The sequence below is a fragment of the Trachypithecus francoisi genome, unplaced genomic scaffold, assembly GCF_009764315.1.
Source record: "Trachypithecus francoisi isolate TF-2019V2 unplaced genomic scaffold, Tfra_2.0 Lachesis_group13, whole genome shotgun sequence".
Taxonomy (NCBI): Eukaryota; Metazoa; Chordata; class Mammalia; order Primates; family Cercopithecidae; genus Trachypithecus; species Trachypithecus francoisi.
Genome location: NW_022681458.1, coordinates 40155732 through 40175677, shown reverse-complemented (window position 1 = coordinate 40175677; position 19946 = coordinate 40155732). Strand labels below are relative to the sequence as shown.

Sequence of the window (19946 nt, the reverse complement as noted above, 5' to 3'; positions counted from 1 at the left end):
GGTATGCAAACAAGGAAGTACGACCATAAATGAGGAGAAAAATCAATGAAGAGAAACAGACCCAGACATGACACAAATGACACAATTAGTAGACAAGCTCATTCAAATAGTTATTATAATACACTGGGTATATCTTCCTCCAAAACCCATTTCTTGAACTTGTAGGACACCACAGTCTGTTTACCTTTCAATGATGCTGAAGCCCTGCCTGGGCTCTAAGATAGAATTCATTTATAATGCCTTTATAATGACTAATATTTTCTCAAACATGTCCATTCTGGATCCAAGTCAAATTCTCAGTGATGGAAGAATCACACATCATCTTGTGGATTTGAACAGCTCCTCTTCAGTTGTCTCTCACAGATTGCCATAATTTGTCCCAGAATAGAGTCCCTGAGGAAGTCATCGTGTGTGAGGTACACTCAGAGTTTAAGGAGGGGCTTGGTGACAGAGTTCCAAAGGAGACAGTTTTATACTTTTCAGAGCTCAAAGGGAAGAACTTGGTGTTTTATAACTGAAAGATCATTTGTGGTTTGAACCTTGCTAGAAATGAAAGTCATTCAACATTGAAGATCACATAGTATATTGCTGATCTATTTGTTCAAATCAGACTTTAAAAAGATGCACTGGCTTTATTTTACAGATAATTTCAAAAATTCTTTTTAACTTACTGAATCTAGTAAACTCAGCTTAAGGTCTTCCATTTCTTATTGGTTTTGGAGAAATTACCATCGATTCCATTATACTGACAGCCTGTTATTTTACTGGTGTATTTGTAATATACCAAGTCCACAGGAAAGGAAGAAAAAGCTTACCTTTTTGTTTTTTCTCAGCTCTTCTAATTGCAAGGTATCACTTTGATGTTGTTTCAAGAGCTCCTAAAAACAATTTTATTAGGAAAAGGTTAGCACTGTGGTTCTGGCACATCTTCTAGGGAGTTAAGAAAGCCAGGCTAGGATTCAGGAATATAATATTCACCAAAGCTTAGACACTACTATAATGAAGCACACATTATAAACTAGTGACATGACATGTTGAAGTTAATGAAAATCTTAAGTTCAACCTTATCACACTGACAAATATTAAAAGAAATTATATTTTCATCAAAAGCTTTTGTTAAGTCAGTGTATAGATTCGATACTCTTAAGAATTAATCTCTCCACAGATTGATCTTTATATTCAATGAAATCCCAGTCAAAGTATCAGCAAGTTTCCTTGATAAGCTAATTCTAAATTGACAAGCTAGTTCTAACATTTATGTAAAAATACAAAGAATGCAGAAAGGCAAAATAATCTTGAAAAACAATAGCAAAGCTAGATAACCTTTGCTACCCGATTTCAAACCTCAGTAGTCAAGACAATGTGTTGTTAACCTAAGTACAGAAAAATACTCAAACAGAATGGAGAGTCCTATACCCCCAAATACAACAAAGACACTGCATTAATCTGATCTCACATTTCTATGAAGAACTACCTGAGAGACTGGGTAATTTATAAAGAAAAGAGGTTTAGGGCTGAGGTTCCAAGATGGTCAAACAGGAACAGCTCCAGTCTACAGCTCCCAGCATGAGTGATGCAGAAGACGGGGGATTTCTGCATTTCCAACTGAGGTACCGGGTTCATCTCACTGGGGCTTGTTGGACAGTGGGTGCAGGACAGTGGCTGCAGCCCATGGACTGGGAACCGAAGCAGGGCCAGGCATCACCTCACCTGGGAAGCGCAAGGGGTCAGGGAATTCCCTTTCCTAGTCAAGGGAAGCTGTGACAGACAGCACCCTGGAAAATAGGGTCACTCCCACCTTAATACTGCACTTTTCCAATGGTCTTAGCAAACAGCACACCAGGAGATTATATCCCGCACCTGGCTGGGAGGGTCCCATGCCCATGGAGCCTTGCTCACTGCTAGCACAGCAGTCTGAGATTGAGCTGCAAGGTGGCAGTGAGGCTGGGGGAGGGGTGCCCACCATTGCTGAGGCTTGTGTAGGTAAACAAAGCAGTTGGGAAGCTTGAACTAGGTGGAGCCCACTGGAGCTCAAGGAGGTCTGCATGCCTCTGTAGACTCTACCTCTGGGGGCAGGGCATAGCTGAACAAAAGGCAGTAGAAACTTCTGCACACTTAAATGTCCCTGTCTGACAGCTTTGAAGAGAGTAGTGGTTCTCCCAGCATGGAATTTTGAGATCTGAGAATGGACAGAATGCCTCCTCAAGTGGGTCCCTGACCCCCGAGTAGCCTAACTGGGAGGCACTTCCCAGTAGGGGCTGACTGACACCTCATACAGCCAGCTGCCTCTCTGAGACAAAGCTTCTAGAGGAACTGTCAGGCAGCAACATTTGCCATTCTGCAATATCTGTGGTTCTACAGCCTCTGCTGGTGATACCCAGGCAAACAGGGTCTGGAGTGGACCTCCAGCAAACTTCAACAGACCTTCAGCAGAGGGTCCTGACTATTAGAAGGAAAACTAACAAACAGAAAGGACATCCACACCAAAACCTTATCTGTACATCACCATCATCAAAGACCAAAGGTAGATAAAACCACAAAGATGGGGAGAAACCAGAGCAGAAAAGCTGAAAATTCTAAAAATCAGAGCACCTCTTCTCCTCTAAAGGAATGCAGCTCCTTGCCAGCAACAGAACAAAGCTGGACGGAGAATGATTTTGACGAGTTGAGAGAAGAAGGCTTCAGATGATCACTAATAACAAACTTCTACGAACTAAAGGAGGATGTTCAAACCCATCGCAAACAAGCTAAAAACCTTGAAAAAAGATTGAAAGAAGGGCTAACTAGTATAAACAGTGGAGAAAAGACCTTAAATGACCTGATGGAGATGAAAACCATGGCATGAGAACTACATGATGCATGCACAAGCTTCAGTAGCTGATTTGATCAACTGGAAGAAAGGGTATCAGTGATTGAAGATCAAATGAATGAAAGGAAGTGAGAAGAGAAGTTTAGAGAGAAAAGAGTAAAAAGAAATGAACAAAGCCTCGAAGAAATATGGGACTAGATGAAAAGACCAAATCTGCATCTGATTGGTGTACCTGAAACTGATGAGGAGAATGGAACCAAGATGGAAAACATTCTTCAGGATATTATCCAGGAGAACTTTCCCAACCTAGCAAGGCAGGCCAACATTCAAATTCAGGAAATACAGAGTACACCACAAAGATACTCCTCGAGAAGAGCAGCTCTAGGACACAAAATTGTCAGATTCACCAAAGTTGGAATGAAGGAAAAAATGTTAAGGGCAGCCACAGAGAAAGGTTGGGTTATCCACAAAGGGAAGCCCATCAGACTAATGGCAGATCGCTCAGCAGAAACCCTGCAAGCCAGAAGAGAGTGGGTGCCAATATTCAACATTCTTAAAGAAAAGAAATTTCAACCCAGAATTTCATATCCAGCCAAACTAACCTTCATAAGTAAAGGATAAATAAAATCTTTTATAGACAAGCAAATGCTGAGAGATTTTGTCACCACCAAGCCTGCCTTACAAGAGCTCCTGAAAGAAGCACTAAACATGGAAAGGAACAACTGGTACCAGCCACTGCAAAAACATGCCAAATTGTAAAGACCATTGATGCTAGGAAGAAACTGCATCAACTAACGAGCAAAATAAGCAGCTAACGTCATAACGCCAGGATCAAATTCACACACAACAATATTAACCTTAAATGTAAATGGGCTAAATGCTCCAATTAAAAGACACAGACTGGCAAATTGGATAGAGTCAAGACCCATCAGTGTGCTGCGTTCAAGAGACCCATCTCACGTGCAGAGACATAGGCTCAAAATAAAGGGATGGAGGAAGATCTACCAAGCAAATGGAAAACAAAAAAAGGCAGGGGTTGCAATCCTAGTCTCTGATAAAACAGACTTTAAACCAACAAAGATCAAAAGAGACAAAGAAGGCCATTACTTAATGGTAAAGGGATCAATTCAACAAGAAGAGCTAACTATCCTAAATATATATACACCCAATACAGGAGCAACCAGATTCATAAAGCAAGTCCTTAGAGACCTACAAAGAGACTTAGACTCCCACACAATAATAACAGGAGACTTTAACACTCTACTGTCAACATTAGATAGATCAATGAGACAGAAAGTTAACAGGATATCCAGGAATTGAACTCAGCGCTGCACCAAGCACACCTGAGAGACATCTACAAAACTCTCCACCCCAAATCAACAGAATATTTATTCTTCTCAGCACCACATTGCACTTATTCCAAAATTGACCACATAGTTGGAAGCAAAGCACTCCTCAGCAAATGTAAAAGAACACAAATTATAACAAACTGTTTCTCAGACCACAGTGCAATCAAACTAGAACTCAGGATTAAGAAACTCACTCAAAACCGCTCAACTACATGGAAACTGAAAAACCTGCTCCTGAATGACTACTGGGTACATAACGAAATGAAGGCAGAAATAAAGATGTTCTTTGAAACCAATGAGAACAAAGACACAACATATCAGAATCTCTGGGACACATTTAAAGCAGTGTGTAGAGGGAAATTTACAGCACTAAATGCCCACAACAGGAAGCAGGAAAGATCTAAAATTGACACCCTAACATCACGATGAAAAGATCTAGAGAAGCAAGAGCAAACACATTCAAAAGCAAGCAGAAGGCAAGAAATAACTAAGATCAGAGCAGAACGGAAGGAGATAGAGACACACACACAACAAAAACTTCAAAAAATCAATGAATCCAGGAGTTGGTTTTTTGAAAAGATCAACAAAGTTGATAGACTACTAGCAAGACTACTAGCAAGAGAAGAGAGAAGAATCAAATAGAGCCAATTAAAAATGATAAAGGGGATATGATCACTGATCCAACAGAGATACAAACTACCATCAGAGAATACTATAAACACCTCTATGCAAATAAACTAGAAAATCTAGAAGAAATGGATAAATTCCTGGACACATACACCCTTCCAAGACTAAACAAGGAAGAAGTTGAATCCCTGAATAAACCAATAACAGGCCCTGAAATTGAGGCAATAATTAAGAGCCTACCACCCAAAAAAAGTCCAGGACCAGATAGATTCACAGCCGAATTCTACCAGAGGTACAAAGAGGAACTGGTACCATTCCTTATGAAACTATTCCAATCAATAGAAAAAGAGGGAATCCTCCCTAACTCATTTTATGGGGCCAACACATTCCTGATACCAAAGCCTGCAAGAGACACAAGAAAAAAAAAGAGAATTTTAGACCAATATCCCTGATTAACATCAATGCAAAAATCCTCAATAAAATACTGGCAAACTGAATCCAGCAGCACATCAAAAAGCTTATCCACCATGATCAAGTGGGCTTCATCCCTGGGATGCAAGGCTGGTTCAACATACGCAAATCAATAAACATAATCCATCATATAAACAGAACTAAAGACAAAAACCACATGATCATCTCAATAGATGCAGAAAAGGTCTTTGACAAAATTCAACAGCACTTCATGCTAAAAACTCTCAATAAATTAGGTATTGATGGGATGTATCTAAAAATAATAGGGGCTATTTATGACAAACCCACAGCCAATATCATACTGAATTGGCAAAAACTGGAAGCATTCCCTTTGAAAACTGGCACAAGACAGGGATGCCCTCTCTCACCACTCCTATTCAACATAGTGTTGGAAGTTTTGGCCAGGGCAATCAGGCAGGAAAAAGAAATAAAGGGTATTCAATTAGGAAAAGATGAAGTCAAACTGTCCCTGTTTGCAGATGACATGATTGTATATTTAGAAAACCCCATCATCTCAGCCCCAAATCTCCTTAAGCTGATAAGCAACTTCAGCAAAGTCTCAGGATACAAAATCAATGTGCAAGAATCACAGGCATTCCTATACACCAATAACAGACAATCGGAGAGCCAAATCATGAGTGAACTCCCATTCACAACTGCTTCAAAGAAAGTAAAATACCTAGGAATCCAACTTACAAGGGATATGAAAGACCTCTTCAAGGAGAACCACAAACCACTGCTCAATGAAATAAAAGAGGACAGAAACAAACGGAAGAATATTCCATGCTCATGGATAGGAAGAATCAATATTGTGAAAATGGCCATACTGCCCAAGGTAATTTATGGATTCAATGCCATCCCCATCAAGCTACCAATGACTTTCTTCACAGAATGACAAAAAACTACTGTAAAGTTCATATGGAACCAAAAAAGAGCCCACATTGCCAAGACAATCTTAAGCCAAATGAACAAAGCTGGAGGCATCACGCTACCTGACATCAAACTATACTACAAGGCTACAGTAACCAAAACAGCATGGTACTGGTACCAAAACAGAGATATAGACCAATGGAACAGAACAGAGCCCTCAGAAATAATACCACACATCTACAACCATCTGATCTTTGACAAACCTGACAAAAACAAGAAATGGGGAAAGGACTCCCTATTTAATAAATGGTGCTGGGAAAAGTGGCTAGCCATATGTAGAAAACTGAAACTGGATCCCTTCCTGACACCTTATACAAAAATTAATTCAAGATGGATTAAACAGTTAAATGTCAGACCTAAAACCATAAAAACCCTAGAAGAAAACCTAGGCAATACCATTCAGGCCACAGGCATGGGCAAGGACTTCATGTCTAAAACACCAAAAGCAATGGCAACAAAAGCCAAAATTGAAAAATGGGATCTAATTAAACTAATGACTTTCTGCAAAGCACAAGAAACTACCACCAGAGTGAACAGGCAACCTACAGAATGGGAGTAAATTTTTGCAATCTACCCATCTGACAAAGGGCTAATATCCAGAATCTATAAAGAACTTAAACAAATTTACAAGAAAAAAATCAAACAACTCCATCAAAAAATGGGCAAAGGATATGAACAGACACTTTTCAAAAGAAGACATTTATACAGCCAATGGGCACACGGCACATGAAAAAATGCTCATCAACACTGGCCATCAGAGAAATGCAAACCAAAACCACAATGAGAGACTATCTCATACCAGTTAGAATGGTGATCATTAAAAAGTCAGGAAACAACAGGTGCTGGAGAGGATGTGGAGAAATAGGAACACTTTTACACTGTTGGTGGGACTGTAAAGTAGTTCAACCATTGTGGAAGACAGTGTGGCAATTCCTCAAGGATCTAGAACTAGAAATACCATTTGACTCAGCCATCCCATTACTGGGTATATACCCAAAGGATTATAAATCATGCTGCTATAAAGACACATGCACATGTATGTTTATTGTGGCACTATTCACAATAGCAAAACTTGGAACTAAGCCAAATGTCCATCAATGATAGACTGTATTAAGAAAATGTGGCACATATACACCATGGAATACTATGTGGCCGTAAGAAAGGATGAGTTTATGTCCTTTGTAGGTACCTGGATGAAGCTGGAAACCATCATTCTGAGCAAACTATCGCAAGGACAGAAAACCAAACACCACATGTTCTTATTCATAGGTGGGAACTGAACAACGAGAACACTTGGATACAGGGTGGGGAACACCACACACCAGGGCCAGTTGTGGGGTGGGGGGAGGGGGAAGGATAGCATTAGGAGATATACCTAACGTAAATGAGGAGTTAATGGGTGCAGCACACCAACATGGCAGATGTATACATATGTAACAAACCTGCATGTTGTGCACATGTACCCTAGAACTTAAAGTATAATAAATAAAAAAAATTAATAATAAGAAGAAAGAAAAGAAGTTTAATTGGCTCACATTTCTGCAAGCATGGCTGGGGAGGCCTCAGGGATATTACAATCATGGCAGAAGGTAAAGAGGAAGGAGGCCTGTCTTGCATAGCTGGAACAAAATAAAGAGAGAGAAGGGGGAGGTGCTACAACCTGATCTTTTGAGAACTCACTCACTATCATGAAAACAGAAAGGGGGAGAATCTGCCCCCATCATCCCATCACTTCCCACCAGGCCCCTTCTCCAACATTGGAGATTACAATTTGACATGAATTTGGGCAGGGACACAAATCCAAACTGTATCAGACACTAAGGCAACTCAATGGGTTGTATTTTCAAAGAAAAGTATTTTTAAAGAATGATGCCGGGTCAACTGAATATCCATAAGACAAAAATGACCCATGACTCTTACACTTCACTTCGTACACAAAAATTATTCAAAATGGATCATAGAATCATAAAAGCTAAAATTTTAAGGCTTCTAAAAAAATAGAATATCTTCATGATGTTGGAATAGGCAACGATTTTATAGACAGGACACAAAAATCTGTAACCATAAAAGTCAAAAAATGATCATTGCCTTTCATCAAAATTTAAAGCTTCTGTATATCAAAATATACCATTAACAAAATGAAGAGGCAAACCATAGGCTGAGAGACAATATTTACAACATGTATATCTGACCAAAAAAACTTGTATCCACAATATAAAAAGTACTCCTACATATTAAAAATAAAAATATAAGCACCTCCTGCTTTTTTAAATGGGAAAAGACTTGAGCAGGCACTTTATGGAAGAAGATATTTGAATGGACCAATAAGCATATGAGAAAATGCCCATCATAAATAGTCATCAGGGAAACGAAAACCATAATGAAGTAGCACTTCATGCCCACTGGAATGGCCAAAATTAAAAGACTGGCAAAACTAATTGTTGTGAAGGATGTAGAGCAACTGGAATTCCAATTTATTTAAGATGCTAGAATAAAATGGTACAACTACTTTGGAAAATAGTTTTGGCAAGTTCCTATAAAGTTAAACCTGTACCTGCCCTAGCGCCCAGTAATAGCACTACAGCTATAACAGCTACAGTGAAGAATGAAAAGGATATTCAGAGATGGGATTTTGGCAAAATAAGGATTTTCAGTTTCTGCATGTTTAGCATTCTGTTATTTCCAGTTAATTATAATTTTTGTTCTAAGAACCCTTTGATAAGACTGTCTAGCCTGTGGGAAGATTGTCCAGCTAAAGGACAGCAAGACTGTCAGTCTGTTTGCATACATTTCCAGAAAGCTGGGAGAGGAGGATTATGCCCAGAAAGACAAAAAGATCACTTAATTATGGAGTCACACCTGGGAACTTGGATGTATCACCTGGACTACACATTCAGTAACCAAGGTGGTTTGGACTGAGTTACCTCCTTCTCTTGAATGAAGTTCTCAAAGACAGTGCTGCAGGATTCATTTATTTTCTTCTCTTCTTCTCCTGACTCCAATTCAAATTTTTTGGTCATCTTTTTTTCTGTGGAAGTGACAGGGAAACACATATATGTGTAAAGATGAGAAAAGCAGGTGCAATGAGAAACCCAGAATACCTAAAGATAAAAGCAATTCCAGACTCAAGGTCATTGCAACCTGTTGTTCAACCTCTGACACTCACCTGGAGGTGCTTGAGGGTGAGGTGAGCACGGTGGTTGTCCTCAATCACATTAGTCATATGGGCTTTACCACCAACATCTCTGGTTCTTCTGTGTGTAGTTTATTTTGAATCTGTTGCTTTTTATTTTGTCCATTCCCTCTGCTGACGTAACCACTATGCTATCATGGATATCCTTACCTTAAAGTAAAAGCTCTTGGCTAACATTACTTTGCCAGCAATAAAATTCATCCTGTACTTAGTGCTGGGGTAGAGGTAGGCTTCAACTTAGTGTTCAGACACTAAGACAACTCAATGGGGAAAGGAAAGTATTTTTAAAGAATGATGCTGGGACAACTGTAAGGAAACCTGCCAGTAAAGCCCCAGTATCAAACAGGAGGAAGGAGGGGCAAAGGGAAACAGATTTCTTCAGTGTTGCAATTCTGGGGAAGGACAGGGAGTGTCTGTTCTGACAGGGTAAGCCTCTGACTGAGCTGGATGGTGAGCAGCTAAACTCTGGTCTTCCAAAACTGGTGGTTACATCTTTACTTAGACTTTGGCAACATGGGATGAGAGTCGTTATGAGTAGCTAGAATCTGGGATATGACTTGGGTTCTATTGCACTAGAATTCTAGGTAAAGCCCCAAACAGGAGCAGCTCCCCCTCCCGTTCCCCAGCCTTAACTCCAGGGTCTTCATATTACTTTCTGGCAGTCCAGAGTGCCTACCAGAATGTGAATTAATTTTCCCATGTAGTATCTGCATTTAAATGAGTAATTTGTTAAAATCAACTAAATCTGAAATGAATGTGGTTGGCGTGGAATGCAGAATAGGTCTGTAGAGGTTCCACTCCTACCTCAACTAGTCTTCTAGGCCTAGAGTAGTCTCCACAAATTCTCTTCTTTTTTCCTTTTATGAACAAGTTCAATGGAGATGGGAGGTACACCTATAGAGTACTTTGTATGATGCAAGCTCTGTGTTGTTGGAAATATTAAAAATATTTACCAAGTGTGAATTCCTTCTGGAAGATGTGGGAATATAGAAGCTCTTAGTATAATGGATTGTGTTGTTCCTATCTGTCCCCTGCCCACATGCAAGTGAACATTTCACATTCTAATTAAAGAACTCTTGGAACTTTGAGTTCATCTGTTTCTAGATAATAAGTCTGCACTCCCTACAGGGATTCTAGCATTTGTTCCAGCCATCACAGGCAAACTTGGACCAAATGAGTTTCAGAAGGTACAGGCTTAGATTCTCTTAGATCAGACGCCTGAACTTCAAAAAAGACCCTACCCTTGTTGTCATTTTGCTTTCATGAAAACTCTGGGCACCTTCCATTCAGGTATCTAGCATGTGGCCCATCACCCTTGGTAAGCCCAAGGCCACCTTCCTCAAGTCAAGACCAAACTTGATGGTAGTTTTTTAACGCACTTGTCATAAAAAAAAAAAAAGCTAGAGTTTCTGTACTCACTTTGCTGTAGCAGGATATTTTCTCGCTCCAACTCCTCATCCTTTTCCATTTTGCCTTCTGTTTTGACCACTTCTCTTCCATTTCATCATAAATACTGTCCTGGGGAGGTACAAAGGCATCATGAAGAAAAGAGTCCTAAAATGAAGGTGATCTGGAGAGGCTGTAAAACTCAACTCAGGGAGGACTTCTCTTGGCACTGCACAGTGGCCAGGGCCCAGCACCATGTTCTGTGCATCTTCCCTTACTTAGGGCCCTCACTGAGTGGGTCCTCCATGGGTGATTGGTGGGAAGTAAATTCCAACCCAGCCCAACAGAGAGCTTGTGGAACCCAAAGGTCAAGGGCAAACTATGCACAGTGTTTGCCCCACTAGAACTGAGCTTCCTTTGAAGACAGGTAGAGTTCTCCATGCTGAAGAATCATATGTCAGCTCCCCCTGAATCACAAATCCCTCTTCAATAGCACAAGAAGAAAGGACGCTGGGCGTGGTGGCTCACACCTGTAATCCCAGCACTTTGGAGGGCAGAGGCATGCAGATCATGAGGTCAAGAGGTCGAGACCATCCTGGCCAACATGGTGAAACCCCGTCTCTACTAAAAATACAAAAATTAGCTGGACGTGGTGGCACGCACCTGTAATCCCAGCTACTTGGGAGGCTGAGGCAGAAGAATAGCTTGAACCTAGAAGGCAGAGGTTGCAGTGAGCCGAGATCATGCCACTGCACCAGCCTGTTGACAGAATGAGACTCTGTCTAAAAAAAAAAAAAAAAAAAAAAAAACACAAGACGAAGAAGAAAGAAAACGTCTAGTAGTTAATTTGAACACTTACAAAATAAGGGGATGTTTTTCAGAGAATGTCTGCTTTTTTTCCAGCAAATCTAGCTTTCTTTTGTGGTTGAGGTTAAATAAGCCTAATCCAATACCAATACTGTTGCTTGGCTCAGATTGCATGAACATGGAACCCTAGAAGTGGGAAAACCCTGGACCTGGATGCTGCTAGTAGGGTCCAAGGATGCTGACTGCCTTCTTTTTCAGGTTAGTAGAAGGATTCACACCCGACCTATTCTATTTACCACTCACACATGTTAGGCTGTTCTCTATGATGTTTTCCCTGAATATACCAAGGAGTATCTTAAACAATGAGTTTTAGACACAGGCTGAAAACTGAAACTTTAAGTGTTAAATAGAACTTCAGGTACTGGTGTTTAACTTTTGATAGAGTGACCAAGTGTCCTTGTCTGTCTGACACTTAGGGGTTTCCTGGGACTCTGGACTCTCATTGCTAAAACCTGGAAAGTCTCAGGCAGACTAGAACTAGTTGGTCACTATACTACACAATTAAATAGGAAGAAGGCTTGAGGCTTCAGTCCTTTCCCACCCCACTAGCCATCTCTTAACTCTCTTCATCTACCTAGTAAGAATCATGCCCTAACTTTGTTTTCCTAGGCCTTCAGCAAATGAGCTGATTAAATGGATGGGTTTTATTCTAAGATGATGTGAGCACTCCATGCTTTGCTTTTGGCAGTGCAGAGTGATACATTCTTTTTGGATGGCAATCTGGCCAAATATATTAAAGGCCTTAAAAATGTTCATTCCAAAACAAGAACAAACTAACCTCAAAGCTAGGAGAAGGAAAGAAATAACTAAAATCAGAACAGAATTGAATGGAATCAAGATTCAAAAATCCATACAAAGAACCAATGAAACAAAAAGTTGGATCTTTGAAAGGATATGCAAGACCGATAGCGTGCTAGCTACATTAACAAAGAAAAAAAGGATGATCCAAATAAGCACATTCAGAAAGGACAAAGGTGACATTACAACCAATCCCACAGAAATACAAAAGTTCCTCAGAGACCACTATGAACATCTGTATGCATACAAACAAGAAAATCTACAGAAAATGGATAAATTCCTGGAAATACAACCTCCAAAGATTGAATCAAGAAGCAACTGAAACCCCAAATAGAAAAATATTTAGTTTTGAAATTGAATCAGTAATAAAAAAAATGTAACACTCAAAAAAAAAAAATTCTGGGACCAGAAAGATTCACAGCCAAAATCTACCAGAAGTACAAAGAAGAGCTGGTACCAATTCTACTGAAACTATTCCAAAAAAATGAGGAAGAGGGATTCCTCCCTAACTCATTCTATGAAGCCAGCATTATCCTAATACCAAAACCTGGCAAGGACAAAAAAAGAAACTACAGGTATACAGGCCAACATCCCTATGAAGATAGACTGAAAAAATGCTCAACAAAATACTTGCAAACTGAATCCAGCTACACATGAAAAAGTGAAAAAGTTAATTCATGGTCAGGCATGGTGGCTCATACCTGTGATCCCAGCACTATGGGAGGTTGAGTCAGGAGAATTGCTTGAGCCCAGGAGTTTGAGCTACATGATGAAACCCCATCTCTACAGAAAAAATAAAAAATAGCTGCGTGTAGTGCTCCCAGCTCTTTAGGAGGCTGAGGTGTGAGGATCACTCCAGCCCAGGAGGTTGAGGTTTCACTGAGCTGTGATTGTGCCACTGCCCTCCAACCCATGTGACAGAATAAGACACTGTCTCAAAAAAAAAAAAAAAAAGTTAATTCACCATGATCAAGTAGGCTTCATTCTCACAATGCAAGGTTGGTTCAACATATGTGAATCCATAAATGTGATTCACCACATAAACAGAGTTAGAAAGAAAACCCATATGATCATCTCAATAGACATGGAAAAAGCCTTTGATAAAATCTAATATCCCTTCATGATAAAAACTCTCAGCAAATTAGGTTATCAATGGAACATACTTCAAAATAATAAGAACCATCTATGACAAACCCACAGCCAACATCCTACTGAATGGGTAAAAGCTGGAAGCATTCCCCTTGAGAACTAGCACAAGACAAGGATGCTCACTCTCACCACTCCTATTCAACATAGCACTGGAAGTACTAGCCAGAGCCATTAATCAAGAGAAAGAAATAAAAGGCATTCAAATAGGAAAAGAAGAAGTCAAATTATTTTTCTGTTCACTGATAATATAATTCCATACCTAGAAAACTCGGAAGAATAGTCATTATTAAAAAGTAAAAAAGAAATGTATTTTGGTGTGGATGTGGGGAAATGGGAACACTTATATACTGCTGTTGGGAATGTAAATTAGTACAACTTTTATGGAAAACAGTATGGAGATTTCTTAAAGAGCTGAAAGTAGATTTATCATTCAATCCAGCAATCCCACTACTGGATCTCTATCTAAAGGAAAATGAGTCAGTACATGAAAAGGACACTTGCACATGTATGTTTATAGCAGCACAATTCACAGTTGAAAGATATGGAACCAACCTAAGTGCCCATTGACTAATGAGTCGTTAAAGAAAACGAGGCATATATACATCATAGACTGCTACTCAGTCATTAAAAGGAATGAAATGTCTTTTGCAGCAACTTGGATGGAGCTGGAGGCCATTATTCTAAGCGAAGTAACACAGGAGTAGAAAACAAAAAACTGTATGATGTCACTTATAAGTGGGAGTTAAGCCATGACTATGCAAAGACATATTCATTAATGAATTTTAGAGACTCAGAAGGGGGAGGTGGGAGAGCGGCTTGTGATAAAAAAAAAAAAAACAAAACTACACATTAGGTACAATGTACACTACTCAGGTGATAGGTGCACTAAAGTCTCAGGAATCACCACTATATAATTCATCCAGGTAACAAAAAAACCATTTGTACCCCCACAGCTATTGAAAAAAAACTTTTTTAAAAACCCCAAAGTAAAAAAAAGTTGGAACAATTTTCTTTTCTTTTATATAATTTTTACATGTGTTAGCTTTAGGGTCAAATTTATTTCTTTTTTATTTTATTTATTTGTATATATTTTTTGAGAGAGTCTTGCTCTGTTGCCCAGGCTGGAGTGCAGTGGCACGATCTCGGCTCACTGTAACCTCTGCCTCCCAGGTTCAAGCGATTCTCCGGCCTGAGTAGCTGGGATTACAAGTGTGTGCTACCATGCCCAACTAATTTTTGTATTTTTAGCAGAGACAGGGTTTTGCCATGTTGGCCAGGCTGGTCTCAAACTCCTGACCTCAGGTGATCTGCCTGCCTCAGCCTCCCAAAGTGCTGGGATTATAGGTGTGAGCCGCAGTGCTTGGCCTATGGTCAAATTTAAATGAGCTGTTCTGAAATATAAACTTTGGATTTCTGAATAAAGATTTGATAAGTTAAAAATGGGCTGAAAACTTGTATTCTGAAATAAATTATAGAAACCCAGAATTCTAGAACTAAATCTACAGTTTTGCAATATTCTAAATGGAATTTCTTCTTTTTCATTTCTTTTTTTAATGTCAGTTTAATTGAGTAAGATGTGACCTTGTTCAGTATACATTTAATGTGTTTGACAAATGGATAGTTATGTAACTACCACTACATCATCTCCAGTAATTCCCTTCCATTCCTTTGTAGTCAACCCCTCCCCCAGTCCCAGTCCAGCCCATGGTAAATACTAATCTGCTTTTTGTCCCCAAATTTTTACCTTTTCTAATCATGTACATATTTCTTGTCATAAATAGAATTTTATAGTGTGTAAAAAACAAAAGGACATACAAGGATCAGAAAACATAAAAAATGTTTCATGTCACTAATCATCAGAGAAGTGCAAATCAAAAACCACAATGAGATACCAGCCCACACACATTAGAATGGTTGTTATTTAAAAAGTCAAAAAACAACAGATGCGGGTGAGGTTGGAGGAAAAAGGGAACGCTTATACACCATTGGTAGGAATGTAAATTAGTTCAGTCATGGTGGAAAACAGCTTTGAGATTCTCAAAGAACTTAAAACAGAACTACCATTTTACCCAGCAATCCCATTACTGGGTATATATCCAAAAGAAAATAAATTTTGCTACCAAAAAGACACCTTCACTTGTATGTTCATCACAGACAATTCACAATAGCAAAGACATGGAATCAACCTAGGTGCCCACCGACAGTGGACTGGCTAAACAGAATGTGGCACATACACCATGGAATACTACGCAGCCATAAAAAAGAACAAAATCATGTCCTTCATAGAAACATGGATGGCCCTAGAGGCTATTATCCTAAGCCAATTAACACAGGAACAGAAAACCAAATGCCACGTGTTCTCATAGACACTGGGAGCTATTGGGAGATAACAAGAGAGGGAAGGATTGAATACTATTGGGTACTATGCTCACTACCTGGGTAATGAGATCATTCATATCCCAAACCTCAGCATCACACAATAACTTGTACATGTATCCCCTGAATCTAAAATAAAAGTTGACTTTTTTTTTTTTTTTAAAGTTCATTCCTTTTGACCAAGCACTCTACTTCTAGAATCAAAGATATTCAAAGTGGTATTATCTGTTACAACAAGCATTTGGAAACAACTCAAATGCCCAATAATAGGGGAACAGTAAAATTTTAGAATCCAATGGCAATTTCATTAGGATAATATCAAGTCATTATAAAGGAGGGAAAAGTTTCTTATATGCTTGATAAAGAAGACATAAATATATATATAGATGTTATACAATATACAATATGATCTCAACTGCAGTTCCAACAAAGTACAAATATTAACAGGGATTGTCTTTGGATGGTAATATTTCTTTTTGTTGTTATTGTTGGTTTTTGCAGTTCCATTAAAAAAATGAGAAGCTGTTACTTTTGTAATCACAAACATATTTTTCAGTAGTGCTCTTCAGGATTTGGGTGCCTGACTTGTCATGCATGGAAGCCATCAGGTTCATCCTCCCCCTGGGTGCAGCTAGTGCCACTTAGGTCCAAGGATGCTGGGAATCTCAGGACATTATTTTCTGGACAAGAGCTCTAGATTTATCCCAGTGTTAGCCAGGAATGAGCCTTGCTTCTCTTATAATCCAACAGAGAGCTCTGTATCTCACCTGATACGTACGAAACATATTCTTCAAATACTTGTATTCTTTTCCCATCTCCTCTGGATAAAAGGAAAACAACAAGGTCATCTTTAGTCTTCTGATATGCACATTTTGAAATTCAAACGTGAGCTCTTCTGCACACTTTCCCCACTCCAAATTCATCACCAAGGTAGTAAAACCTTTGTGTGCCCCAGAAATCACCCTAGAAGCTTATTAGAAATGCCATTGCCTGGACCGTCATCCAGGATCATTCTCCCAGGTCCCAGCAGTACCTAGCTTCTCTTGGGCAGCCAACTTCTCTGCCTTCAAGGCTGTTTTGTAGTTGTTCTCCAACTCACTGAGTTCTGCTTCATGGGCCTCTTTGAGCTCCCTGTGGGACCCCGGAAGAAGGCCACAATCATTAGTAAAAAGAAGTCCAGAGCTGAGCTGTTACCCTGATCTGATCCTACCCTCCACCCTCCCACAGGAAGTGAGGTTCTCACTTTTTTATTTTTAAACCATTTTAAATCTTTTTTTTTTTTTGAGTCAGGGTCTCACTCAGTTGCCCAGAGTGAGTGTGGTGGCATCGTCACAGCTCACTGCAGCCTCAACCTCCCAGGCTCAAATGATCTTCCCACCTCAGCCTCCCAAGTAGTTGGGAACACAGGCATGTGCCACCATGCCCACCTAATTTTTTAATTTTTTGTAGAGACGGGGTCTTGCTATGTTGTCCAGGCTGGTTTTGAAGTACTCCTGGACTCAAGCAATCCTCCTGTGTTGGACTCCCAAAGTACTGGGATTACAGGCGTGAGCTACCATGCTCAGCCTGGGGCCCTCACTTCCTGAAGCATTATCCTGGCATCTATCCAGAGAGGGTGAGGGGACCCTTTTCTACAACCATTGTTTTGAATGGAGCCAGCATGACCACAGATTGCTCTCTAATAGCACAATCGTGTCTATAGCTTGCTTGGGAAACTATGGGCTGCATTAGCACCCAGGATAATTTTAGAATCCAAATTCTCTCTAGCCTCCATCCCATTATAAGGCCTCCATCCTCCATGATAAGGAAGAGATGTTGGCAGTGTTTATGATGAGTGTTAAAATGAGTCCATATGAGCTATCAAGCTATTAAGCATGAAAAGACATGGAGGAACCTTAAAAGCATATTACTAAGTGAAGGAAGCCAATTTAAAAAGGGTATCATCCAACTATATGACATTCTGAAAAAGGTCACACTATGGAGACAGTAAAGGGATCACTGTTTACCCCAGGTTAGGGGTAGGAGGTGGGATGAATAGGCAGAGTGCAGCAGATTTTTAGGGTAGTGAAACTATTCTGTATGACACTAGAATGGTGGATACATGTCACTACACATTTGTCCAAACTCATTGAATGTACAACACCAAGAGTGAACTCTAATACCAGCTATGGACTTTGGGTGATAATGATGTGTCAATACAGGTTCATTGATTATAACAAATGTTACCACTTTTGGGGAGGGATATTGATAATGGGGGAAGCTATGTGTGTGAGGAGGCAATAAGTATATGGGAAATCTTTTATACTTTCCCCTCAATGTTGCTGTAAACCCAAAACTACTCTAAAAAATAAAGTTTATAAATAAATGAATAAATACATAAAAGTTTACGGTTCAGCTAAGAGTGCTGCCTCTCCACCAGGATTTCTCTTTTTACTTGTAAATTGGTAACTTATAATTGTATATATTTATGGGGTAAAACATGATGTTATGATTTATGAATACAATGTGGAATAATTAAGCCAAACTAATTAACATAAACACCACCTGAGATACTTAAAAGTTTTTTCTTTTTTTCTTTTTTTTTGAGATGGAGTCTCTGGCTCTGTCCCTCAGGCTGGAGTGCAATGGCGCAATATCGGCTCACTGCAACCTTTGCCTCCTGGGCTCAGGCTATTCTCCCACCTCAGCCTCCCGAGTAGCTGGGATTACAGGCACCCGCCATCATGTCTGACTAATTTTTGTATTTTTGTAGAGCTGGGTTTTCACCATGTTGGTCAGGCTGGTCTTGAACTGGTGACCTCAGGTGATCCACCCGCCTCGGCCTCCCAAAGTGCTGAGATTACAGGCATGAGCCACTGCGCCCAGCCTAAAAGTTTTTTCAGTGAGAATATTTGAAATTTATTCTTAGCAATTTTGAAATGTCCAATACTCTGTTATTAACATATTTACTACTCTGTGCAATAGCTCTAAGAAGACCCCATATTTCCCCTGCCTAATTGAGATTTTGTACGCTTTGACCATCATCTCCCTATACCCCCCATCCCCTAGCCTCTTTAACCACCATTTTACTCTCTTTTTCTATGAGTTTATTTCAGACCCCACATACAAGTGAGAACATGTGGTATTTGTCTTCCTGTGCCTGGTTTATTTTATGTAGCATAATGCTCTCCAGTCCCATCCATGTTGTCACAAATGCCAGAATTTCCTTCTTTTCAAAGGCTGAATAGTATTCCATTATATGTATATGCCACATTTTCTTTATCCATTTATCAACTGATGGACACTTAAGTTGATTTCATAACTTAGATATTGTTAATAGTGCTGAATTGAACATGGGAATACAGACATATCAACAAACTGATTTCAAATATTTTGGGCAAGTACCCAGAAGTGGGATTGCTGGATCATATGGCATTTCTATTTTTAGTTTTCTGAGCAACCTCCATACAGTTTTCCATAATGGCCATACTAATTTACAATCCCAATAACACTTTGTTAAGTGTTCCCTTTTTTCCACATCTTCAACACTTGTTATTTTTCATCTTCTTGATAATAGCTATTCTGACAGATGTGAGATAATAACACTATGGTTTTAATTTGCATTTCCCTAATGATTAGCAACATTGAGCATTTTTTCATGTCTGTTGGTCATTTGTATGTCTTCTTTTGAGAAATGTCTATTCAGGTCCCTTGCTCGTTTTTTAATTGGATTTTTTGCTTTCTTGATATTAAATTATTTGAGCTCCTTTTATATTTTGGATATTAATACCTTTTCAGACACATGGCTTTCAAATACTTTCTCCCAATCTGTAGGTTATCTCTGCACACTGTAAATTATTTCCTTTGCTGTGCAGAAATTTTTAGTTTGATGTAATCCTATTTGTCTATTTTTGCTTTTGTTGCCTGTGCTTTTGGGGTCAAATCAAAAAAATCATTGCCCAGATAAATGTAATAAAGTTTTTTCCCCTTTTTTTTCTAGTAGCTTTACAAT

General features: G+C 39.4%; 1 protein-coding gene and 1 long non-coding RNA gene across 2 annotated transcripts in view; one reads left to right on the top strand and one right to left on the bottom strand.

Moving 5' to 3' along the window:
* Positions 1-19946, bottom strand: part of FLACC1 (flagellum associated containing coiled-coil domains 1) — a 48445-nt gene that overhangs the window by 3934 nt on the left and 24565 nt on the right. Inside the window, 6 exon segments of the mRNA XM_033230709.1 lie at positions 816-878; positions 9111-9214; positions 10799-10843; positions 10846-10897; positions 16723-16775; positions 16989-17086. Coding sequence (XP_033086600.1) covers positions 816-878; positions 9111-9214; positions 10799-10843; positions 10846-10897; positions 16723-16775; positions 16989-17086 — 415 coding nt within the window.
* LOC117094660 lies at positions 11528-12827 on the top strand. The gene is made up of 2 exons (XR_004441627.1): positions 11528-11830; positions 12242-12827. It is a non-coding gene; the product is annotated as an uncharacterized LOC117094660 (long non-coding RNA).